At 40.2% G+C, this 26,607-nt stretch overlaps 1 protein-coding gene across 2 annotated transcripts in view; it reads left to right on the forward strand.

The window, feature by feature from the left end:
- The window catches only part of Map3k2 (mitogen-activated protein kinase kinase kinase 2), a 70,764-nt gene extending 45,028 nt beyond the window's left edge, over positions 1-25,736 (forward strand). For both annotated transcript variants that reach the window (XM_005065301.4, XM_040758018.1), the window contains 9 exons: positions 1,046-1,125; positions 2,068-2,135; positions 2,285-2,377; positions 4,412-4,618; positions 9,443-9,591; positions 10,529-10,660; positions 11,826-11,955; positions 15,411-15,588; positions 16,966-25,736. In XM_005065301.4, the coding sequence (XP_005065358.1) occupies positions 1,046-1,125; positions 2,068-2,135; positions 2,285-2,377; positions 4,412-4,618; positions 9,443-9,591; positions 10,529-10,660; positions 11,826-11,955; positions 15,411-15,588; positions 16,966-17,191 (1,263 nt within the window). In that variant the 3' untranslated portion in view covers positions 17,192-25,736. The remainder of the gene's footprint in view (positions 1-1,045; positions 1,126-2,067; positions 2,136-2,284; positions 2,378-4,411; positions 4,619-9,442; positions 9,592-10,528; positions 10,661-11,825; positions 11,956-15,410; positions 15,589-16,965) is intronic.
- Positions 25,737-26,607: the final 871 nt, after the last annotated feature.

The raw sequence follows: 26,607 nt of genomic DNA on the forward strand, positions 1-26,607 counted from the left end.
TAAAGATGTTACTTACTGGTCAGGACCAGTGTGATTTGGCAGGCACCTTGGGTGTGGGGTGTGTGTGTGCAAGAATGTGTGTGTACATGCATGTGTGTACATGTTCTCTAAGTGAAAAATTGATAGAAACTGCTCATTAATTTATATATGCCCTTTTCGTTTTAGTATGTAAAAAAAAAATACCGGAACAATCTGATTTTTTTGTAATGATCACCCATGACACATTTGGTCTGTAATCTTAGATTAACATTCAGATTTTTTAAATGAACATATTTATCTTTCTATTTACCTACCTACACCTACCTATCTACCTACATCTATCTATCTATCTATCTATCTATCTATCTATCTATCTATCTATCTATCTATCTATCTTTGTTTTTCGAGATAAGATTTCTCTGTGTTGCTTGGGCTGTCCTGACACTTGATTTGTAGATCAGGCTGACCTCACGGAGACTCAGAAATCCACCTGCCTGTAAAGGGCTAACGGCGTGTGTGCACCACCACTGCCTGGCTTAACGAACACTTTAAAGATAGAATAAAATTACAAATACGTTATGAATCTGAGGTTTGGAACGGTTTCTAACATTTTAAAATGCTTCAGCTTTGTAGTATTGAGATGTTCATGGAGTTGCTGTGGGTCCTTACATGGCCCTGAGTGCCCACAGTACTGCAGCGTTTCCACCCCAATGCCGCAGTCACCGTGTCACTCGTCTCTGTAGAATAGGCCATTGTTCAGTTTTCAGTGAGCAAAATTACTTAACTATAGGAAAACTGTATTTTTCCCTTAGAAAATTTTGTAATCATAGCTTGCTTATTCAGGATGTTTAAAAATTAATAATTCTGGAAAGTGACTTTGTTGTAGAGTTTCTTATGAAGATTCTAAAATTGTGGGAAATTTGCATACATTTCATGATATGCTAGAAGCCATTGAATGATATACTTTAAATGAATGAGGTTTATGTTATATTATACCTCAAGCAGTCTTATAAAAACCTTTGGTTATTATCAGGAAGAGTTATGGTGGAACTCTTTATTTTCCTAGATGCTGGATCCATTGTCTTTGAGCAGCCCTGAAAACTCTGGTTCAGGAAGCTGTCCATCACTTGATAGTCCGTTGGATGGGTAATGATTATAGTTCTGCTTTTTAGTGCACATTGGCACATATGAAGTTATCAGTAACTCTTTTATCTACATTCTGAAGAGTATAGCTGACTGATAGTGGTCTACACTGACAGCAAGTAAAGGTTTCTGAACTGTGGATAAATCTTTTAATCTCATGGGGTTCAGCATCTTTATTAGTTGTCACATGGTGTTTCCTTTTCTCTACTGTTTCTGCTTGTCAGATTCTTGTTTGAAGCAAGTACAAACTTAAAAGTTACATAATGGCAGCTCTTGAAACTTACAAACATTTCCTGTTTGGTTTTGGCAGTTTCTTTTTTAAGATGGTATTTTTATCCCTTGTATGCACGATGTGCATTTGTAAGGGCTCCCTCTCTTGCTCTCAGAAGGACATTGCTCTTTGCAGTCTTCCTGGAGCACAGAATTAATCCTAGATGCTTCACTTCCCCTGACTTGTTTATGAAAGCAGATATACATTTGGAAATGATGTACGCTTTCCTCTACCATACCTGTGAAACCTGTGTGTTAGGATTTGCCTCGGGAAATCTACTCTGCCTGCTCCCACCTACTCCCCCAAAACAAAGAAATTTTTAGTGTCCCATCCTGAACATTTGTCATTAATGCTTGATAAGTTAAAGTTACATGTCTTTTGTATAGATTTAGAAACAGTTTCAGACAAGAAAATATTTTTCCAACATTAAACTGAAATACAGGTTGAAACCTCCATGGCTCTAAATATATCATTCTTACCCCTGTATTTAGTAGCTGATTTTAAAGGCTTGCCTTTCTGTCTGTGTGGGCCAAATGACTGTTCAAAGAAGTTTCTCTTTTTAAACACTTACGTCAGTATTTAAGTGTGCTCCTTTATACACATACACAATGAACACACACACACATTTTTAAAATGTTTTATTACATTACCCTTTTTATATTTTCTATTTATAGAGACAACTATCCAAAGTCACGGATGCCTAGGGCACAGAGCTACCCAGATAATCATCAGGAGTTCCCAGGTTAGACTATAAATCCTACATGTTTGAATGTTTATGTCTTATTTTGGCTGGGAGGGAAAAGTTTTTGAAAAAATTAAAAATGATACATATGCTTTTCATTATTAAAAGTATTTGACTTTTTTAATGATAAAGTTCTTATGTGTTAACAGACTATGATAACCCTATCTTTGAGAAGTTTGGAAAAGGAGGAACATACCCAAGAAGGTACCATGTTTCATATCATCATCAAGAGTATAATGATGGTAAGTTTCGAAAATCAGACTATAAGAGCAAAGTAATGTTAGCAAATATTTCAAAAATGAACACATATTTAAAAAACCTCATATTTATGATAACCAAATAATTTGTTCTTGAGTCACTTAATTTTCTGATTAAAAAAAATGAAAAAGCCTTTACCAGGAATGGTAGCACATACTTTTAGTCTTATTACTCAGGACACAGATCTCTATGAGTTCAAGGCCAACCTGGTCTACATAGTTTATACCAGGACAGCCAGTTACACAGAGAGACCAGGCTTCAAACAACAACAAAGCAGCAAGCCCTTTTGTGAGGACGCAGCCTAAGGCCCTGAATTTGACCTCTGTCAACCCTCCAAAAACACTTTTTGAGAAAATCAGGTTATAAGTGAGCAAAATAATATAATGGTTTTATGGCAACTTGTGATATTTATGTTTCACTATAAAGCAGTAATTGGAAAAGGTGTAAGTTAGAAATTTACTCCCTGAGGATGAAATTCACATTTGTCTCTTTAAGAAAGTAAATTGGGTCTGAGAAGATAGCTCAGTCAGTGAAGTGTGCGCTGCTCCAGCACAGAGCCTGAGTGCAGACCCCAGGACCCATGGAAAAGCTGGGCGCAGCAGCACGTGCCCCTGCCCTGAGCTTGGAGGAGGACGTGGAGCAAGTGAGTCCCTGAAGGCTTAGTGTCAGCCAGCCCAGCTGAGTCTGTGAGCTTCACAACGCTCAGTGAGAGGCCCAAAGTAGTACTTTAGTGGTTAAGACGGCAGCTGGCCCTTTGCCCGCGCCGTTTATCCCAGCACTTGGGAGGTAGAAGCAGGTGGATCTGTGGGTTTGAGGCTACCCTGGTCTAAAGAACTAGTTCCAGACCAGCCAGAATTACAGAACTATATAGTTACACCTTGTGTTGACCTTGGATCTCCACATGCTTGAATATGCATGTGAGTGCCAAACTTGACTTAGTCAGTGTGCTGTTGTGAAGGGACACCATGATCATGGCAACTCTTCTAAAGGAAAACATTTCATTGGGGCTGGCATAAAGTTCAGAGGATTAGTCCATGGTCATCACGGTGGGGAGCGTGGCAGATCAGACAAGCAGGCATAGTTCTGGAGCAGTGTCTGAAAGCTTACAGATCTGCAGGTAGCAAACAGAGACCCCCTCCCCCCAGTGACAGCTCCCAGTCACTCCCAAACAGTACGTCAGCTGTGGCCCACGCTTACAGATACACGAGGCTTTCGGGCCATTCTTATTCAAACCATGCCTCACATTTTCATTTTCCATTTATCTCTAGATGGATTCTAGACTATTTCCGTTTTTTTGCACGTGGGAATAAATGTAGATGTGTCAGTATTTTAGTGTGTCCTCTGCTACTGTGATAAGCACCATGACTAATACCAGCTTGGTGTTGAAAGGGTTTGTTTTACTTAGGACATTACTTCTCTTTAGAGAAGTCAGGGCGGGAACTGTAGCAGAAGCCGTGCAGAAAGTCTGCTTACTGGCTGGCTCTCAGGGCTCGCTCAGCCTGCTTTGTCATACAGTCTGGGGGCGTCTGCCCTGGGGTGCCACCACCTACAGTGAGCTGGGCCCTCCCATTCAGTCATTAATCAAGAAAGAGTCCACAGGCCAGTATGATGGGCAATTTTTCAGTTGCGATTTCCTCTTCCCAGATGACTCCAGCTTGTGTCAAGTTGACAGAACAAACAAAAAGATCCAATCGGGACAAACAGTTTGTCTCTGCTACCTGTAACTTTCCAGTCCGGTTTTATGTTTATTTTAAAGCCATTATTGGAAATGAGAATTTCTTCTGTAAAAGTAAAGGGTTTGTTTCTTCTGTGGTTATCTTGTGCACATGAGTGTAAGTTTATTGTCCCATTACAGAGCACTTGGATTTGTATGTGCTATCACTCCTCACACACAGAATCATGTTATTTCAGCCTTTTCCAGGCTATTCTTCAGGGCCGATCTTACTCTACATTATAGATGCTCAGACATCTGAAAAGTGTAGTAGGTTAATAAAGTTAACTCTCCATTCACTTTGCAGGTCGTAAGACTTTCCCAAGAGCCAGAAGGACCCAGGGCACCAGCTTCCGGTCTCCTGTGAGTTTCAGTCCTACTGATCAGTCCTTAAGCACGAGTAGTGGGAGCAGCATCTTCACCCCCGAGTGTGACGACAGTCGGGTACGAAGAAGGGGAAGTGACATCGACAACCCCACTTTGACTGTCTCGGACATCAGTCCTCCCAGCCGTTGTGAGTACCAGACATAGAGCAGGGCTGTGTGACAAGTCAGAACTCGGGGGACGCTCTCATAAGAGATAACAGTGTGACTTTAGAGGTGGCTAGGCCTTTAGGAATAAGTGGGTATTTCGGCCAATTACTTTAGCTAATTGTTCTTCACTTTATTAGGAAAATTGTTACTAATTGCTCCTATCCATTCTTTTCTACATGTCCATGTTAAGCCCTGAGGCTTCCCATGTAACTTCTAAGAAATAGCCTAGTGAGAAGATTGGCTTGTACAGTATAACATCTGTTAGATCCTATGTGTAAAATTCACTAGTTTTGTGTACCAGACATTCATCACTGGTGGAGCCTTACTAAAACCACCTACGGGAGGAAGGATTTGTTTTGTGTTTTGTTTTACGAGACAGGGTTTCTCTGTATTGTTTTGGAGGCTGTCGGTCCAGCCTGGCCTCGAACTCACAGAGATTCGACTGCCTCTGCCTCCTGAGTGCTGGGATTAAAGGCGTGCGCCACCACCACCCAGCAGAAGGATTTATTTTGACTCAAGGTTTTAGTCTGCAGTCCTTGGTGCCTTTTGATTCTCGATCCGTGATGAGACAGAGCGCTGTGGTGATGGACACATGGGTGGAGAGGGTACAACTCTCATAGTATTGGGAAACAAGACTGCACATAGGGAACTCAGTTCCCGCCTGGGTTAGGCTTAGGCTATGGGAGATGAGGTATAACCTTCGGAGGCATTGCCTCCCTGGAGATAACACTTCTCTAGGAAGGCTTCACCTCCTGAAGTTTCCAGAACTTCCCCAAATGGTTCTGTCAGCACTGAGTAGCTGCCTCTCTGGCCCTATTCTTTATCTTTGAGTATATCATGGTGTGTGTGTGTGTGTGTGTGTGTGTGTGTGTGTGTGTGTGTGTGTGTGTGTGTGTCATGGGGGGGTTATTGTTAAACCTGTAATACCTGCCCAAAACAAGAGTTTATCTTGACTTTAGAGTTGTGGGATAAAGTCCATCGTAGAAGGGAAGGCGCATGGTGGGAGCTCGAAGGGGCTGGTCGTGTTGAATCTGCAGTCTGAAAGCCGGGAGAATGGTCGTCCTGGTTTCATTTTGTTGTTTTGTCTTGGTCTGGGTTCACAGCCCATGGGATGATTGACACCACGTTCAGGTTGGGTCTTCCCTCTTCAGTTTACCTTCTCTGGAAACTCTCACAGACTTTTCACTGACATGGGGATATCTGTTTTTGTTTTTGTTTTTTGAGACAGGGTTTCTCTGTATAGATTTGTAGACCAGGCTGGCCACGAACTCACAGAGATCCACCTGTCTCTGCCTCCTGAGTACTGGGATTAAAGACACACCACCACCCGTACTACATTGCTATTTCACTGTTTTTGGCAGCTATCTTTAAAGAGATTGAAAATTAGGAGGGAAGGATCTGGATGTTTGGTTTGGTGATTAAGAGCACTGGCTACTTTCCAGAGGACAAGGCTCAGTTCCCAGCACCCACCTGGACACTCACAACTGTCAGTAGCTCCAGCCCCAGAGAACCGGTGCCCTTTCCTGGTCTCTGAGAACACTAGGCAAACATATTATGGACAGACACAGGTGCAGGCAAGACACCCATACACATAAAATAAATAATTAAAAAAAGAATAGGAAGGAAAATCTTTGATGTGTCATTTGTATGTATCTTCAGTTTAGTTGTTTCTGTAGATCTTTATATAGAGTCAAGATTCAGTATGAAATTCTTACTTTAAAGAGTTGAATTTTACCCTTTTTGTAATAGAAGTCTATGCATAATGCATTCATTTAACATTTATTTGTTTGAAAGGGCCTTATTTTTCCTTCATTTTTTTAAAAGATATTTTTCTGTATATAGATTTCCTTTAAAAAAAAATCAGTACTTTCAAATCATCTCTTGTCTTCTGGCCTACATATTTTTCAAAGAGAGGTTCAGTTCTAATTTTGTAGTCTTTCCTTAGCAGACAGCGCTCTCTCCTGTCTGTGGCTGCTCTGCAGACTTCCTCGTTGGTCCTGCAGCACCGTTGTCTGTGTCCTCCCACTCCTGCTCTCTTCTGAGAGTTCTCCCTTTTGATTTGTGATGCAGGGTGTTGAGATGAATTCCAAGTGGCCCCAAATCCCAGAGTATTGGAAGATGACCCTGGACTCTTGATCCTCCTCTCTTCACTTCCCAAGTCTGGGATTTAAGGGCTACTTGTTTATGATCTTATTGAAGGAACATTTTCAGTTCCAGCAGTTTTATTTGACTCTATATATCTGTTCTTCCGTGTTGTCTGCCTTCTCCATTTAGACCTTTGACATGTTAATTGGTGTTTTAAAAGATTTTATATTTTTATTTTTAGGTGTGTGTATGAGACAGACAGACAGACAGACAGACAGACACACACACACACACACACACACACACACACACACACACACACGGAGGGATGGAGGGATTCCTTGGAGCTGGAGGAGTTACAGGTGACTGTGACCATCCATGTGTGTCCTCTGCAAGAACAGCAACCATTCTTACTTGCTGAACCATCTCTTCAGCTACCATATGTTTTTGTGTTTTTATTTTAATTTTAAAATGCTTGTGTGTGTAGTTGTGGAAATTAAACCCATTGAAAGTTGTGTGATGTTGGCACATAGCTTTAATTCCAGCACTTGGGAGGCAGAGGCAGGTGGATCTGTTGAGTTTGAGACCAGCCTGGTCTAGAGAGTTAATTCCAGTATCACCAGGGATACACACAGAAACCCTGTCTCAAAAAACAAAACAAAAAACCCCCTAGAAACCCTAAACCAATGCTTTGTGCATTCTACCACAGAACTACATCCTCAGCCTACTTAAAAATTAAATTTCCTGAGTTACCTTGAGTCTAATTATGCTGATTATTGTCTTTTGTGATATCCACCCTCCCCCAACCCACACAGGGTCTCTGTGGCCTTGGCTAGCTTGGAACTCGCTCTGTAGACCAGGCTGGCCTTGAACTCACAGATCCTCCTGCCTCTGCCTCCTGAGTGCTATGATTAAAGGTATACACCACTATGCCTAGGGTTTGGTTTTGCTTTTTTGAGACAGGGTTTCTCTGTGTAGCTTTTGAAACCTGTCCTGGAACTTTGTCTGTAGGCCAGGCTGGCCTTGAACTCACAAAGATCCACCTGCTGGGATTAAAGGCATGTGCCACCACCACCGCGTTTGTTTTGTTTTTCAAGTTTGCTTTTTTATGCTTTTTACAATTTTACATGGAATGCCAGATGTCACTTACAGGATCATGAAGACTAAAATAAATAAAATTTGTGCCTGGGAATAGTACAACTCTTCTGCATAGTTCATTTTTTATGATGAATTGAGTCAGTTATTTTGTTTGCTCTCCCATGCCTAGGCACAATGGACTTCAAATTCCTCTAGATTTTTCTAGATGGCTTATAGATAACCCTGCTCTAGTGCCAGCAGTTAGTACATCTTTGTGTCTGCTTCTCAGAGAGGTAGCTCTCTATGTCCTCAACCCCCTTCCTCAGCAGTAGGTTGCTGCCGCCTATAAAAGCCTAGGATAAGGGAGACACCTGTGACTTCAGTTCTCAGAAACGGGCTTTATCACAGATGCTGCCCACTTCTTTTGCAGAAGGAAAGTGTTAATGGTCAGGGTACAGATTTCCAGCTCTTATTCTCAAAGGTGTTTTGTTTCTTTTTTCCCCCACTGCTCTAACATAGTGGTAATAGTTTTGTTACTCTTCTTCAAGAAGTTTCAGGCTGTTTGGGCTGGTTTTTTTTGGGGGGCGGGGTACAAATCTCACTCTGTAACCCTGGTGACCAGGAATCCCCAAGGGAAATGTACGTGACTCTGCCTCCTTAGTGATAGGATTAAAGGTATGTGTCATCATGCCAAGCAGTGGCTCTTTTCAGGGTGGCTGTCTGTCACAGGCCATTCCCCCTTCTCTCCTTGATCACCACGGCTGTGATCTCTGGCTCCCGTGAGTACAGGGAGGGCACACAGCAGAGCTTAGCATTCCTTACTTGCTGGACTGGATTTCTCTGTGCTTCGCAGTGTCTTTTCTTTCCTCGGCGTGCCTGCGTTTCCTTAGATTTTAGGTTGGTTGGGTGCCCTGTAATCTGTTTTCCAGAATGTTCAGTAAAGGTTATAATTTTTCCAGGTGGGGCAGTACACATCTGTGATTGCAGTGCTTGGGGTTAGAAGGACCAGAAGCTGAGGGCCAGCCTGAGCTACATAACAAGTGACAGAGTGGTCAGCTCTGCATATTGAGACCCTGTCTCACAACAAGCGAACCGGAGACACACTGTAGGGCTGGAGAGAGGTTTCACGTTACACAGAGGGGGGGGCTAAGTGCACTGGCTGCCCTTCCTGATGCCTAGCTTTGGTCCTCAGCACTCAGGAGGCCGCTCACAACCACCTGTAACTCCAGCACTGAGCACGTGGTACACATGCACATATGCAGGCTTAACACCCACAATCAAATAAAGCTATAATTTTATTATTCATTGATTTCTCCTATAGAGATGGGAATGATACTCTTTCCAGATTTCTGTATTGTAGGTAGGACTGAAAAAACTGTTTACAAATGCTTGCAGTTTGCTGCCATAAAAATGGGAAAGTAGGGTATCTTACAGTTGCTGACATCTTAGATTAAGTGAAAGAAAATCTTCCTGGGAAAAAACTGTGTCATGAGATACAGACTTTTAGTTAAAATTCTAATGTTTTTGGAAGATGGAGATCCTTATAAATGGACGTAACATTCCATTTGTCTCCAGAATGTTGAGTTAGGGATGTTACTGCATAGCACTTGACTACTCCATTTTAAGAAAATATTATTTTTCAGCACCTCGGGCTCCGACGAACTGGAGATTGGGCAAACTGCTTGGCCAAGGAGCTTTTGGTAGGGTCTACCTGTGCTACGATGTTGACACCGGAAGAGAGTTGGCCGTTAAACAAGTTCAGTTTAACCCTGACAGCCCGGAGACCAGCAAGGTAAGAGTCACCATGCAGATCGCCTACTTGGCCATCACAAAGCAGTTCTTGGAGGGGAAACACCAAAACCAAAACAGGACTAAGATTTCTCCAAGCCTCGAGAGCCGATTCAGTCCCCAGAACCCACATGGTAATAGAGAGCCGGCTCTCACAAGGTGCTGTCTGACCTCCACAGTGGCGTTGCAGCATGTGTGTGCGCCCCCGGAGGAGACTAAATGTACACGAAGCGTTTTTAAATGTCATGTGACAGCACACTGCGACTTGTGGGCTGCAGTCAGTCAGCTGCTGCAGTGCTTCCTTTGTATTCCTAGTCTGACCTGGCGTTGCCTTAGCAAACCACCACGGCTGCTAAATATGAGGTACTGTGCGTCTGAAGAGATGGCTCAGTGGCCGAGAGCACCTGTGGCTCCTCCAGACAACCCAGACTGAGTTCCCAACCCCCACATGGAGGCTTGTACCTGTTTGTAGCTCTAGTTCCAGAGGTGGTCCAGCACCCTCTTCTGGCCTCTGGAGGCACTGCACACCTGGTCCAGACAAACTCAGGCAAATTCACACATATTAAAAAAATAAATTAAAAAAAACTTGATTAGAGCCTAAAATATTCTGTGTACAGTGAACATTTCATAAGGAAATCACCATGATAGTCTATGAACTAAGAGTGTTTTATGTTTACTGTGATGCTGTGAAGACTTACTGTAGGGCCAGTGAAATTGTTAACAAGTGAAGGTGCTTGCCACCAAGCCTGTGAACCTTAGGTCAATACCCAGAATCCACCTCCTGCAGACCCACATGGTGGGAAGACAGAAGTAACTCCTGCAAGTTGTCCTCTGACCTCCTTTTCATTGATGGTACAAACATGAATGAACGTGCATACACAGACAGAGACAAACATGATAACATTTTATTAAAAAGCCTTAGCAGGAGTTCTGTCTTTCAGGAAGTAAATGCACTTGAGTGTGAAATTCAGTTGTTGAAAAACTTGCTTCATGACCGAATTGTTCAGTATTACGGCTGTTTGAGGGATCCTCAGGAGAAAACACTGTCCATCTTTATGGAGTATATGCCAGGGGTAAGTTCATGAATCTTTTTGAAAAGATCCGTTCTTTGTAAAATAAGTTGAGTGCACTCCAGGCCCTTTGATCTGCTGTGCCATAGATGAAACTCTGGACCTGATATTGCTGAGTCAGGGGGCGTAGCTGTGCTGATTGCTCATAAGAGGAGAACTCATTACTGTATAAAGTTTTAGTCTTTCTTGTAGCCAGGATAAGAATATTCAGTTCATCTTTAAACATTTTTCAAGATGGCAGTTGGCATCGTTACTCATTAAGAGATAGTGTCTTCTGCCAGGCATGGTAAGGTACATCTATGATCCCAGCACTCAGGAGGGAGAGGTAGGAGGACTTCAAGCTCAAGGCCAATCTAGACTTGACAAGGAAAAAGAAAAAATATATATCCAGGTGGTGATGGCTTATGTCTTTAATACTAGCACTTGGGAGGCAGAGGCAGGTGGATCTCTGTGAGTTCAAGGCCAGCCTGGTCTATAGAGGACAGCCAAGCTACACAGAGACATCCCTCCTACCCACCACACACCCCACCCCCATCTTAAAAAAAGAGGAAGAAGAAGAAGAAGGAGAAGAAGAAGAAGAAGAAGAAGAAGAAGAAGAAGAAGAAGAAGAAGAAGAAGAAGAAGAAGAAGAAGAAGAAGAAGAAACATAGTCTCATAACTTAATAGAGCAAGTTAGGAAAAAGAAGTTTGATTTGTGGGTCTTTATGGGAGTAGATACTAGAGTTCCATGTTGAAGTTCAAGGTTGCCATTTAGGTGTATAGATCAGTTGTTGACCGTTAGTGCCATGCAAGCACAGTGTTCTTTCACCATTAGCATAGTGGTTTGTCACACCATTGCTGCTCACCGGATTTATTGGCTGCTACTTTACATATTCAGTTATTCTGTTTCCTGTGTAAGCTGGCTTAGACATTGTTTTTGAAAAACATACGGAGGTTTTATTAAAGGTACTACAAAAATGGAAGACTTGCAATTTGTTAATTTCAAAGAGACTAGTTCAACGTAAATAATCTGAAAGAACAGAAATTCTGCATATATTTTTTTTTTCTTACTGGGAATTCTTGCCCTTTTTACTTAGAGTCTCCTAGCTATGAATTAGGATTCTCTTAAAAATATTTAGTAGAAGTTTTTAATTTAAATGGAGGTTTTAGTTGCTTTTTTTTATTCTAGGGTTCAATTAAGGACCAACTAAAGGCATATGGAGCTCTTACAGAGAATGTGACTAGGAAATACACCCGTCAGATTCTGGAGGGGGTCCATTATTTGCATAGTAATATGATTGTCCATAGAGATATCAAAGGTAAGTCATGACTTCCTTTTTACTTTAGTGTGAGTATGGATGAAAGAAATATCAAAGCATTGAGCACCAGAACTGTAAACTACCATAGGCAGCGGTTCTCCAGCTTTCTCATGGACTCTGCTAAAGGTCCTGTCAAAGTAGTTCTAAAATTTGGGCCTACCTGGATGATTAACTTCGATGTAAGGATCCATAGAATCAATTTCATTGGAACACTCCTAGAATAACATAACCATGTTTGTGTATGTGTTGCCTGGGCATTAGGACAGTGAGCAGGGGCTCTGCCATCAGGGTTGGATTCAGACTTGGGGTTCATTGCTACTGAACCCTTGGGCATGTTACTGTCTGTGTCTTCCTCATTCCTCATCAATCTTCCCATCCCTCTTGCTTCCTTCCATCCTCCCTCTTTTTCTTCCCTCCCCATGGCACACCCCCAGTCTCTGCAGATGGAACCTAGGAAATCGCATATACTAGGCAAGTTCTCTACCCCGAGATGCGCTCACTCTTCTCTCTTTGACTTAGTCTTAAGTTAGTCATGATAGTATTCAGTTTATAGGAGTCTTGGAAGGATCAAATGTGTTAGCATGTTGCATGTTTAAACCAGTGCCTGGTGCTCAGCACTTAAACTCAGCTACTGTGATGACACATTTCATGTTGCCATTGTATTTAAAGTCATGGGAGTAGATGTCATGAAAGAATAAAGAGGAAGGAAATAAAGATTCCAAGACTGAGCTTTGATGAACTCCAGTTAGGGTAAAGTCACTTTTTCCCCAGGGATCAGATATAGGAATGCGTATATGAAGTGAATTAATGGTAGAGATGTGTAAAATTTGAGAGTGCTAAACACTCTTTACTTTGCAGCCTACCTGAGTCTTTAAAAACTGGGGTTTGGCCCAAAATTTAGAAATCACTGAGTAAAAAATTACTCATTGATTGTGTTGTTCCTCTCACAAGTTTCTAGTCTTTTGCTTTTCTGTACAATGGGGCTGCAGCTTGACTCTGCCCAGATTAAGTCAAGAAGATTGCCAATCATATCTGGTAATTGAACAGTAATTTTTAGAATGAGTCTAATATGCAGAATTCCTGAGACAGGTCACATAAACTAGAGTGGGACTTATTAAGTATAAAAACCGATAGCTTAAAGAACCTCATAAAGGAGTTATTCAATTAGGCATATCTATTCCTAGTCAAGTCAACTCGTTGGCCTTCAAAAAGAAGTAAGAAAAACAGAGGGACCCATTGTCTGTATAGATGGATCTTCTTCTAATCTTACCAAAGAGTCTGATGAACCTCCTTGGTCAAGCGAAGGGAGATGGAAATAGGCTGATGCAAAAATGTTACAGGACAAAGATAATGATAAGGGAGAAAAATAAGATACAAAAATAGGGTTTCAAATTTGTAAATTTAAGCATGACAGAAGGAAAATGATGGCCACCAAATGGCAACATAATGGTATTTGTTTTCTACAATATACTTTTTACTTGTTCTGTGTCTTCTAATTTGTATGAACAATTTATAAGTGGCAAACAGAAAGGTAAAGATAATTGATTTTGTGTGACGGATGTCAGACCTGTTAGATGATAACAAAGATGATGATCATCACTACTAGGAAACTCACTCGTTTCCCAAGTTTATTCCGCATCTCCCCCCTTACCCCCTCCTCCCTTCTGTGTGTACACACATGCGTGCTAGTGCCCCAGAGCACTCACAGAGGGCAGAGGACGGTGCATCACAGGCACCTTTACTGACTGAGCTGTCTCTCCTCCTAGCCCTGTTGTTCTCCTCTCAGGGAACTGAACTGTCGACAGGCTTGGTGTTGAAGGCCTTTGATCACAGCAGAGGCAGATGCACGTGGATCTCTATGAGTTCAAAGCCAGCCTGGTCCTGGGGGTGGGGGGGGTCTATGCTATTGAATACCAAGTAGTTAATAAAAGGACCCTTTCTTTTCTTACTGGTTTTATTTGTGTGTGCACCCACAGGCAGGCATGCACGGCAGATGATGATGGGGAATGCCTGCTCTGTCCCTCTCTCTCCATCTTGTTTTCTTGGGTCAGGATCCATCGCTGCAGCTCACCATTTTCCAGCTAAGTTGGCTGTCCAGGAGTACTCTTCATCCTCTTGTCTATGCCCCAGGCACTGAGATTACAGATACGCGCACATATACCCAGTTTTTATATGTGCTGGAGATCTGAATTCAGGTCCTCATGATTGAACAAAAAACACCCTTGTCCACTGAGTCATTTCCCTATCCTTAATAATTTTTGCCTTGCTTTAGCTTTTAGTTGTCCAGTTGGATGTTGGATCTGAGTAATGGAAGCATAAGCAATTCTGGCTACCCTTGCATATATTTGAAAAGTCTTATTTTTAATTTACTAAAGTATAGTTTAAAAACCAGAAAACTGTACTGGGAACTTGGCTGCCTATTTTTCCGTAGCTCCTCCTCTGGTTGAGCAGCCAGGTTCCATGTGTCTGTGTAGGGAAGGTGACCTCTACTTGTAACCAGTAAAATCCAGTTCATTAAACATATGTCGTCTCAGTTAACTCAGGAAAGCTAAGGTAGGAGGATTGTGAGGCTCACTTGAGCCCAAGAGGAAAGTTGCCAGCCTGAACACCATGGCAAGACCACAGGCTCAAGGAGACAAAAAGGTCTGTTTTGCTTCTGTGTGGTTAAATACTCTGGAGATGGTTGGGTGTTTTCTGAGTCCTCTTTCACATGCTAGGTAGTAGGAGACCGTAAGCAAGCAGGGCTACGTAAGCAGATGGCTAGACTCTGCTGTGGAAATTACTGTTGGTAAGGCTGGGGAATTTTCTGGGAACATAGAGGCTCATGGTGAAGATGGAGAGTCTGTATTCCCTATGGTCTGTAATGTAGATTATTTGCACTATTCAGCCTTCTCCATAGAAATCATTAAAAGAAAAAAAATGTAGCGTGGTGATATGTGCCTGTAATCCCAATGCTGGGGTGGCGAGTCAGGAAGACCCCAAGTCTGAGCTTTATAGTAAAGCCTTGATTAAATGACAACAGCAACAAAGAACACCCTCAAGTTCAGGAAACAGATGCTTCAGGAATACTGAAGTCAGGGGTGATGCTGAGTTTTGGTTGTGAAGGTCCTTTTGGAAGTCCTGAGGAGAAGCTGGTTTGTCAGGAAAGTCTTCTTCAGCCATGGAGTTGGAGGCTTTCTTGGTGCTTTCTTAGCCCTTTCCCCTGTCTCTTCCCACCTCACCTGCCCCTGCCCCACCCTCTCCATGAGAAGCTCATTAGTTTGAAACATCTGGATGTTTCAGGTCATGTGTAAACAGCAGATGCAAGGTCGATAGAGGCATCCCAGGCACTCCTGGGAGTAGACAGGCAGCCTCATTCGGGGACAGATGAGGAGCTACAAAGTCGTTCTCTGCCACTTATATGCATTCTAGAATGCTAATAAAATCATTGAAATGAGACTATTTCTTATTTTTAGGAGCAAATATCTTAAGGGATTCCACAGGCAATATCAAATTAGGAGACTTTGGGGCTAGCAAACGGCTTCAGACCATCTGTCTCTCAGGCACAGGAATGAAGTCTGTCACAGGCACACCATACTGGATGAGTCCTGAGGTCATTAGTGGAGAAGGCTATGGCAGAAAAGCAGATATCTGGTAAGTTTGGATGTCAGATTTGCCTAGAAAACTACCTTCTTATTTCTGCCCACATTTGAAATTGCCATATTTAAATTGTCCTGTGTACTTTGGAAGCAGGGTACATGAATTGTAAGGATTATTGCCATTTCAACTATAACTTATCAAGGCTAATTTGACTAGATATTTGAGTCTTTGAACATATTTTTACTTCTTTAGGGAGGATTTTGTCCTAAGCAAACCTCAACACTAGAAAGCTCTTATTTCCCTGAGTAACTTTTAAAGTACTCTTGGTTGTCAGTGTCTTATAAAAACAAAACAAAAAAAATGAATCAGTGGTTTTCTTTTAAGTCACAAAGATCTGTATAAACATTTGAAAACAGGTAATAGCTACCTGTATGAGATGGGTTAGGCTACAAGTAATGCTGGTGAGAGTGGGCATGAGATTACCTGAGGAGATGAGTCCATCACTCCTACCCACCCTAGCGGGAACCTGGACTCCTTACCACAGCCCGGGCCGGGATGCAGCACACTCTACAAATGTTCCGTTACTTACAAAGCTAAAACCTTACAGCGAAGCAATGCAGTTCTGAATGGGTCATCAAGTAATTCTATTTATGTGTTTGAACAACAAGGAGATTTCCATTAATAGCTGAATTATGTTTTGATTGCAACATCACATTTTCCAAGGATCTTGAATGTGAAACATATAATTATTTACAATAAATTGATAATTGCTTTACAGAAATAAAAACTGTTGCTGTGGTGGTGGTGTGATATGGTATTTTCATAATATGCTTAGCTCTGTTGTTTTTGGAAAATACATTATTGGATTCTGGATGATTTAAGGTATCTGCAAGTCTTCCAGGTAAGGAAGAAGAGAAATTATGCTGGTGCCTATATCTCTGGCAGGGGCTCTGTCATGGCAGGGGCTGTGTGTTTAGTTGTTAGTGTTTTAAAATTGAATTAGTAAGTTATATGATAATTTTAGAATAGGTCTTAAAATGACCATTTCTCAATTCCCAACCAAAAAAATTATTTATTTTAAGAACTTGAAGGCAAATAATTTATAATATTTGTATTCTTTGTAGGGTAGAGAAAAATTAACATCAATGATAGAAAATGATCTAAAACAAAAATAATGAAGTTTGTTGCCTAACCATACATTTATGATCAGACAGTTATGATATATTTTCATTGAAATGTATACTAGTTGTTCCAGCCCTTCATTGATTTTTATGTTTGAATTACAGTTTTATTTACTTAACCTTTGAGTGAAACTTGGTATTTGAAATAAGTGATATTAAACTGTATGTGGACTTATCTCGGTTCCTCATTTTCTGACTAACAGCTTTCCTAAAGCTATCGCTTGGATAACACCTCTTTCCGTTCTTTTAGGAGTGTCGCATGCACTGTGGTAGAGATGCTGACTGAAAAGCCACCGTGGGCTGAATTTGAAGCAATGGCTGCCATCTTTAAGATCGCCACCCAGCCAACAAACCCGAAGCTGCCACCTCACGTCTCAGACTATACTCGAGACTTCCTGAAACGGATTTTCGTAGAGGCCAAACTGCGGCCGTCAGCCGAGGAGCTCTTGCGACACATGTTCGTGCACTACCACTAGCCGCCAGGCAGCCCATGCCTCCCAGCCCGTCTCGAGCTCTCCTCTCTCTGCACTTTCCTTTTTATAAAACGGGAGACGGGGAGAAAAGACAAGAGGGAAAACGCTTCTCTTGATTCTCGGTTAAAGTTGTTTAATAATAATAGTAAAGTAAATTTTTTATATTTAATCTTTTTTCTTTACAAGAACTTGAAACTTCTTTTTTTTTTAAATTTTTATAATGTACTGATGTGGTTCAGAAATATAAAGCACTTTAGTACATAGTTGCTCTTTTTAGTACAAACAAATCATTTGAAATATATAAAGATTATAGTCTTGCCCTGTATCACTGACATGGAAGACGAAGAAAGTGCTGTACAATTTGTAGTTTTTAGTGATAGTATTTAAATAGATCCTTATTTGTGGGGTTGAGCTCTAAACTTGAGATTAGGGTAGGTACTCAACTTAAAGAATATAGGTTCCTTCTTATGCCTGTATTCTTTAGATGTTAACCTCTGTCTATCAAGCTTTTTTGCTCAGTAGGAATCTTGAATAGAAGATGCGAATCTCTAAGAGGTATGCTTGCTAATCCTAAGCAGTATAATAGGCAAATACACTATAGTAGATCCATGTTACTGGAATCTATAAACCTTGAGAGAGAGCTTTCTCCTTAAAAATACTGTTGTATTTGAAAGCAGATTATGTGAAGCCAATGAGTAAATTCAACTAAAACACAGACGACTGTTCGTTAGATGTATGAGCAGTAGAAGAGATCAGTAGAAATAATGAACAAAAAGAAGCAAGTGTCATTTGGTATATTTTAAACATTATTTACTTGAGGGGTAAGTCCCAAAATGAAGGGAACTGAGGAATGATAAAAATTGTGTATAATTTCTTCCTATTTCAAGCCCCTGGCTTCCCATAGGAAAGTCTTTAACTCAAGTACCCATCTGTTAAAGCTCCCGTCATGAAGTAGAAGCCTTGTTCTTGGGGTCATAGAGTACAAAGCCAGAGGCACCTCAGAATAGCAAACGTCAGGTAAACTGAGGTCAGTGGTGGGCAGTCATTTCACTTCACTTGGCATTTGGCAATGCCTGGAGACACCTTGTTGCCGTAACTGGCCAGGTCCTACTAGCATCCAGTGGGTACGGGTTGGGCGATGCTGCTAGACAGTTTAGTACACAGGGACTCCCTTCCAAGGGTTACCGTGCCATAGACGGCAGAAGTGCCTCGGATAAGCACCCATTCACAGAGCAGTAACAGCACAGCTCAGAGGAAACATGTAGGGTGCATGACGGTCATAAGACAGGTGATGATGAGTCGGGGATGGACAGCCTCAGCACAGCAGGTCACAGGTGACTCTTGACAGCTGCTGACTGCACCTGAATGTCACTAACTCACTTTAGAAGTAACTCAAGCATTGAACCTTTTGAATTTATCATCTCTTTATTCTCTCCTTAAAAGTCAGTTCATCCTTCTAGACCCAGAAAAGTACACCAGAACAAAGTGTTTCCTGGCAGTGGGAAGGTTAAAACATTGCCACATAGGTTTCCAGTGTATGCATCTACTTAGAGCAGTGCCATTAAATGGAAGACTAAGCTGGAGAGGACCCTGCTGTCCCTAGTAGATTATGAGACCTGGAAAACATGAAGGTGTCAGTAATGTGGCCACTTGTGAATTTTTCAGCATATTAAACCAAGTGCCAAGTAGTTTATTTTCAAAAGTCTAGACGATAACAGTCTTCCAGGAGACCCTGAATGTGATACTTTTCATTAGAAGGGACTAAATAACATTCTGATTTTGTTGCTGTTGTTACAAGGTATGTTTCTTTAGGTATTTTTTTTAAGTACTTTGCTTCTGAAGTTATGTAGATCTGGTATACCCTGTAATAATTTTTGAAATTCTAGTAGTCTGAGTCAAAGCACAAAATATTGGTTAACACTTCTCCTATACACTGTAAAGCAAAGGAAGCCCCTTACAAAGAATAGGCATCAGGTGCCTCTCACCGCAGCAATCTTACTCTTACGCTGGAAACCTATCGTGTGGGTGTGTTGTAATTTCTTTATCTTTAATGAGTGAGGGCATCTTTTCTACTTGAGCAAGATCATGGTACCTGAATTGCTAGGGTTTTATTTTGTTGTGTGTTTTGCTGTTTCTTTGTCTCTAGTCTGGTTGTGATTTCCTTTTGGCTCATTTTTGGTCCATCAGGGTAACGTGCAGTACAGAAGAGAAACACTCTTCAAAAAGATGCCTGCATACTGGAACTCAAAGCAGTTGTTAGCTTTTTAACAGTCCTCTATTTTTTTCCTAATTCAGTAGTAAACAGCTGCATCAGAGTACTTTTGCTTTATGAGAAAAATAAATTATAAAGAGTTAAAAATAGACTAACAGTTTACAGAGCTATTATATTGAATATGATGTGAATTTATTTCAGACCAGTTGTGAAGGTACCAAAACACAGTGGAAGTTTATATACATACATATATATGCACATATATGTGTATAAAATATACATACACACACATATATATGTATAAAATATACATATACATACACACACATATGTGTGTATAAAAGAAGACCCTGCTAGAGCAAAAAAGCTTGAAGTAGATGGGGAATGGGACATGGAAGGTCAATAGTAAATTTAAAAGAACTTTTTTTGAAAGGAACAATTTTGTCAAAGGAAATAAAATAATTACACTCCATTTTTTTCTGATTAATAGTATGAGCTAACAGATGAAGTTTGAATTTTTTAAAATTGCTCTAAATGTATTTTGCTTTTTTAAAATGCACAACTGATTCTTTTGGTACTGCAATGTTTCTTTATGGCTGGAAAATGGCCTGACTGCTGACTTTGTGCCTTTAAATGCGCTCTGCATTGCCAGTAGCAGACTTCCGGTGCTGGAGCTAGCTCCACTCGCGTCAGATGTGCATCAGGCCCTACGAGACTCACAGCGGCATGACAGGGATGAGTCAAGCCAAGACCTTTTGCAGTGCAAACAAAAGTAGTTGAGTAAAAGAGTTGAAAAACATAACTAATACAATTTTTAATGGATTGGTGTTTAAGTGTATTGAAGTTATACATATTTTGAGGTTTTTCGGAATGAATGCCTTGGAAAATTTCAGCACTTTTCCTTGTTTACAAAAGTATATTTCTAACTTTAAAAACATCTATAACTATTGCCTTAGAAAGTATTAAGAGGCACAATCTACAACACATGAGAAGTTGAATATTAATGCACATGCTGGACTATAAAAGAGTAATTAAAACTTTTATTTCAGAATAAATTGAATTGGCTTTCATTTGAGTCTTACCTTGTTCCCAATAGAAATTACATAAAAAGTAAGAATACATCCTTAGATGGCTTTCTGCTAAGTTCTGCCATTGGTCAGGTCTTCTGAGCTGTACTATTTCTGAAATATAGTTGTTATAAAATATGTGAAATCACTAAGAAAAGAAAATCAAGCCTGAATAGATTGGCTGATGACCCAGCATGATGCAGATTCCATGGCTAATGGCAGAGTTCATGCCAGAGGTTTCATTTGGGGTCTGAGAACCTTTATATAAATTCAGCTGGAGTCGTCCAGGTATACAAATCTATCAGTCTTGTTTTGTGTTTTTGGAGTCAGGATTCTCACTCTGTTTCAGGCTGGCCTGGAACGTCAATGCTCCTGCCTCTGCCTCCAGGTGCTGGGAAAAGAGGGGTGCACCACCACACCCAGATGCACCACCACACTCAGCTTTGTCTGTTTATTTAAAAAAATAGGGTCAATATTTTTCATTTTCTTACTTAATAATTGTAATGTGCTATGTCGCATTAAATTAATACCCTTCAGGAAGTTACAGTTGAAGAAGAGTATGGGCAGGCAGTTACTTTATGACATACCCTAACTCTGAAGGTTTAGCGGTATGTTTAAAATGTTAGGCTTTTTATATGAAATAATAAGGAAGAAACTTTGGGTAATTATTGGCTATCATGGACTCCAAAAACATTAACAAGAAGGATTAGAAGAAAACTATTCCCATATCTACCAGGTTAGGCAACCTCTGTCAGAAACTTCTCCTAGTACACAACACAGCCCCAGAATGTTCTGTGATGACGGAGCATTTATTCCTTAGTACACTGTATTGGGGTTCTCCCTGACCCAGCTTTTATTACTGTTTTAGTTTGGTTTTAAGGAAAAACAAAAAGTTTGTTTTACTTTTAGGTGTGGAAATACCCAAAATATTTGATAAAGGTTGAACTCACACCAAGTATTTCTTATGCTAAGATCAGATTTTTTTTTTGAGACCCTATTGTTTATCATTAAATTTGGCATTTACTTTTAGATGTAACATTCATATTTATTTGACTTTAACACTGGTTAAACGTCAATGAAAAGCAATTTGTTAATTTTTAGTAGTGCCTTTTTCTCTGTATGCCTTAATTTTATTTTATATTTGTAATTCAAATTACCTAACAAAATGAAGTTTTCCAAAATCACTAGGCCTCAAGAGTTTATTTGGCCTTAGACTGTGTGTTGGCCCCTGTGTTTCTTAATGCTTATTTCCTTCTCTTACCCTTTCTACCTCCTTTAAGAAGAAGTTAGGAGAGAAACAGTAGCATTTATCTGATTGCAATCTCCACTAGCTGTGAATCCCTAAAATGACTATAGAAAGGTATTCTCATTCTAAAAGACACAGGAAATTGATTTTTAGGTTGGTTACATGATTTTCAGTCATATTGGCACTGTCCAAGTTCTTTGTGCATTATTGTTTGGTTATGATTTTCATAGAGCTAGGGCTGTTGTCTTACCCTAAAGCACTCTTGTGAGTGTCCTGCAAAGGTTGAGGCGATGAACAAGAAATCCAGGGACAGTGAATTCTAATCCTTAGTGTTTAACATTTTGACTAGTATTCTAGCTTACTGTTCTGTGAAGTGTGTGCGTGTGTGTGTGTGTGTGTGTGTGTGTGTGTGTGTGTGCGCGTGTGCGTGTGTGTGTGTGTGTGTCTGTTTGGAGTTAGGGCAGGGGTAGGAAGGAAGGTGTAGTTGTTCAGTTAGGTCTGTCTTTGTTCTTGGAAGAACAACTGAAAATGTGTGATCTACTCATGTGGGATGATGATAATCACCCTCAAGTAGGCACGCCAGTATATTTTCCCTAAGTAGCTAGTGAAAATGATGCTTTAATAAAGGTGTTTATTGTAAATTGCCAAGCTCTTAGTTGCTAAAAGTAGATTAAAATTAAATTTGTGTGTTGTGTATATGATAATTAGCTTATATATAATTCTTAAATAGAAAGTATTCAGTCTTAGATATTTCTTTATGAACTTTTTGGAATAGAAACTCTGCCAGACATTATCCAACGTAACCAGCTTCCTTAGCTTACCAAATCTTCAAAAGGAGATACTCTGATGCCTCTTTCTGGTTGGCTAAGGAAGGTGCTGTGTGCCACTGTTCCTACTTCATAGGTGTCTATAGTGTTGCTTTGACTTCTCCCATTATCTAAACACGATGCCATAAGAGCTGTGGACTCCCAGGGCCATCCTTCTCTCCATCCTCATCTTTCCGAGCTGGAGATGATAAGCTTTCAGGGGAACCCAGACATTTCTTTTCTCAGAGGTACTAAGAGTGGTAAAGGTTGAGCTTCAAGAAGGCAAGGGAGGAGTCGTAGCTATAGTAAAGAAAAGAATAAATTGTATCCATTGCCTATATGCAGTTTCATATCATTCTTGATGGTTTTGTGTTTGTGTATTTTAATAGACAGTCATAAGTATTAGTCATAAGGTGTTGTTTCCTAACAGCAAAGACATTAAACAAGAGAATACTCCTGTCCTGCCTGATGGTGTTTGCTTGTATCTCAGTCTGTATTACCAGAGTCACTTTAAACCAAAGCTTTTGTATTCCCTGCACATATAGCCAAAATTATTATCCCTGTTACATCTGCCCTTGTGTAAGCTAATAGTACATATGGTAGAGCAGATGCTAGTAGAATTTGTATGCCAATCTATCCTTCAAGGAAAAGGACAGGTGCTCAGTGTTTGCATCTAGACATGCAGAATTTCCTTAAACTGTTGTGGAGCTATATAGATACTGCAGACTTAAGTTTGTACGTGTGCCAACCTTATTAACATCATCTGACCACTGATGTATGCAGATTTATATTGACATCTGATTCCTCAGATTGCTGGCTTATTTTTTTTATAGTGTCTTAACACTTGTGAGCTTGTGTTTGACTTAAGGGACATTTCGACAATGCTGTGAAGACACGTAGGTTATGAATTGAAGTCTGCTTTGTGCCATAGACAGTTTGGAATGCACAGATGCACCTGCTCTCTAGTTCTTTAAAGCTCACAGAATTTGTCCCCTACTTTGGATTTCTGCATCTTGTAATGCCAGTGAGAAAAGCACTTTGTGTTCATTTATTTGTATGTTTCGTAATTTCTTAAAAAAAAAAACAACCCTGTGTAATCAGTGATTTTAGCATTAGCATTACTTAGAAGGGAAGATAAGTAAGTATATGTTAAACTTGAATAGACGCTTGGACTCCAGGATATATTTGACATGTTCTCATTTTTCCAAAGACTTTTTCCCACCCGAAGAAGGGAGAGTAAACTAGTGGGAAGCTACAAGCCAGAAAGGCTTATGGGCAAAAGGAAGTGGGCCAAACCCTTGTGGGGTAAAACTACATTCTCTAGGGACAAGAATACTTCTTTAAAGACAGTTTTTTTTAAATAATTAGTAATTAAAAGGTTTACATTTCTTCTATTGATGTTGGTTTTAAAATTCAGCCTGCATTCTGAAATATTCTAGCAAAGTTAAAACCAAAAAAAAAATACTTTTAATGTCTAACATCTCTTTCATGTGGTTGTTTTTACTCATTGTAAATAAACTTGGATAAATTTTAAAATAAACTTTTATCTTACAAACTATGATTATCGATTTGTAAATTTACCCTTTGACTTAATGTAAATTTAAAATGTATCCATTAAATTCTCTATATTTAATGTATTATTTTCAGTAGATGTTTTTAATCTCAGTTGAATACTGGGCAGTGTATAATTATGTATATTTTTTGTTTCTTATCAATGTTGACTTTTTTGCACAGTTTCCGAACATTTAATTTGTACACTGATTTATATGACCAATACTTGTGGAGTGTCTGAGACTCGTGTGTGCATTGAACTACTGTCTTCGTGTTTGCACTCCTTCCCAAATGTAGCCCTCAGTTACTACGCTGCTGCAACAATTAGTAGGACCTTTTTGCTTTTGCAAAGTTACCTTGTGTGGTCTGTCTTTGTTGAGGAACTCAGGAGTTCAGTGTTGCATTCTAATTTTTTCCTGTATTCTGAATCAGTTCCTAGGTTGAAAGTATTCTGTATCAATAGATAAGTGTTTGTGTGGAGATGTCCTCTTTTCTGTGTGTAGGCACATGTATATATCTGAGTAAATTCTTATTTTCATTTCATTTCTACAATTTAAAGAACTTTATGATAAATATATGTAAAAGCTTTCTGAAAGATTATTTACTATAAATATATATACTATATTTTCATCTGGCTGGTCAAAATTATTTTTTAAATTTCAGTTTTAACCATTTAAGCATTTGTAGTTCCAGAATTGGATACAGATTTTGCTTAGAGTTCAGTTAAAATACTCTTGCAACTAACATCCTTTGGGGGGGGGGTGGGAGATTGTTAAAACATTAGTAAAATATACTGTCCACTGACATGGCCTTTGACCTCTCAGAGCTGTTAAAAATGTGAGAAACTAAATTGTCTTGAAGACATGTCAAGATTTTTATATTTCCATTACTTTAGACTTGTCCGGCTATTGTTTTTAACATTTCCTTATCTCCAAAGTTACTGAGCAAAGTTAGACAGTTTATGAGACAATGCTTTGACATACTGTGACTCTTCACAGTTGACTACCATTGTGTTAGGAAATCTCCAGATATTCTGTGTGTCTTCTATACTGTGCTGTGTGTTTTAAGCAACTGGCAGAAACAGTTGGAAATTAGGTTTCCCCTCTGACAATGTTACTGTATTCAATGTTCAATGGAAGCCTTCTAAAAGTGTGTGGTGTTATGAAATGATTTGTGTTAGGAATAAAGTCTACAGTTGAGGTTCACTATCAATCACTAAGCTTATTAGGGTGAAAGGAGCCCATGTGATTAGAACCTACCAGAAGCCGACACAGTGTAGTATGTACCACATTTCACACACACTTTGGGTTTGTTGTTCTTGTAAAAAATTGTGTAAAATTTCTTGAGTTTTATAATTTCTATGTATTTTTCCCTTGCTGGTAAATAGCTTTTAAAAAACTTAATATAAAAGAAACCATGTTTATATTTTGTTAGTGATAATGGATTTGTTTATATGTCAATTTTGTGTATTATTGACACATCTTTATTTAGATTTGTCATGCATGGAGGCCTGCAATATTTAGTACGGTGAGACATACTTTTTCTTTCCTGTTCATCTTTGGACGGATTGTGGTACAGAGGCTTACTTTCAGTAAACTTCTGGACTGTGGGATGGACATAAATGGTGGCACTTTGTTAATAAAGCTGGTATTTATTCCCACTGTGACTAGTGTGTGCAGATATGTTCTTTGACAGTGTGTTTATACAAGTTCCTTCTTGCTTGTTCTTTAGAACGCCTAGCAGTTACCTAGAAACTCTGTGTCTAACGCTGTAATGTTCATAAAGCCTCTTCAGTAGATCTTTGTGTGGACGTAATGATGCCCCGGATTGGATGTAATAGAGATTAAAAACACACACAGGGCGGGGAGATGGTTCAGTGGGTCACAGTGCTTGCCACCCATGCCTAGAGACCTGAATCCAATCCTCAGAATCCAAGTTGTCCTCTGACTACATTAAGAATTAAAACAGCGCTGGACGGTGGTGGCGCACGCCTTTAATCCCAGCACTCGGGAGGCAGAGGCAGGCGGATCTCTGTGAGTTCCAGGCCAGCCTGGATCGACAGCCTCCAAAACAATACAGAGAAACCCTGTCTGGTAAAAACCAAAAAATAAAACAGTAAAACAACCCAAGGCATCTGGTGAAAGAGATTCAGAGTAAGAAAAATACTTTATTCCAAGGGAAATAGAGGAAAATCCACGAAGGGGGTTTCAGATGCCTCTTCAAAAGCAAAGCTATGTGAAAGTCAGACAGTCCTATTCTTAGGGCAGTCCTACAGCCCTCATGAGCCTCAACTCCACTTGTGGGGTTTGGTGAGATAGTGATTCCTCCGATAGATGGGCCGGCAGAGGAGAGAATTCCCATTGTCACACTGTATGACTCCAAGCCTGGGGCCGTTTGTTTGGCATAAGGGGAGGTCCAGGGAGCAGCTGTGGCTGGACACTGACATAAACTGAAAGGCGCAGGCGCAGGAGGCTGACTAAGGGGAATGCACAGGGAGAGAGCTTTGCCTCCCAACAATAACCCTGGGGTTAGATAAC

This window comes from Mesocricetus auratus, unplaced genomic scaffold (assembly GCF_017639785.1).
Source record: "Mesocricetus auratus isolate SY011 unplaced genomic scaffold, BCM_Maur_2.0 Super-Scaffold_100015, whole genome shotgun sequence".
NCBI classification, from domain to species: domain Eukaryota; kingdom Metazoa; phylum Chordata; class Mammalia; order Rodentia; family Cricetidae; genus Mesocricetus; species Mesocricetus auratus.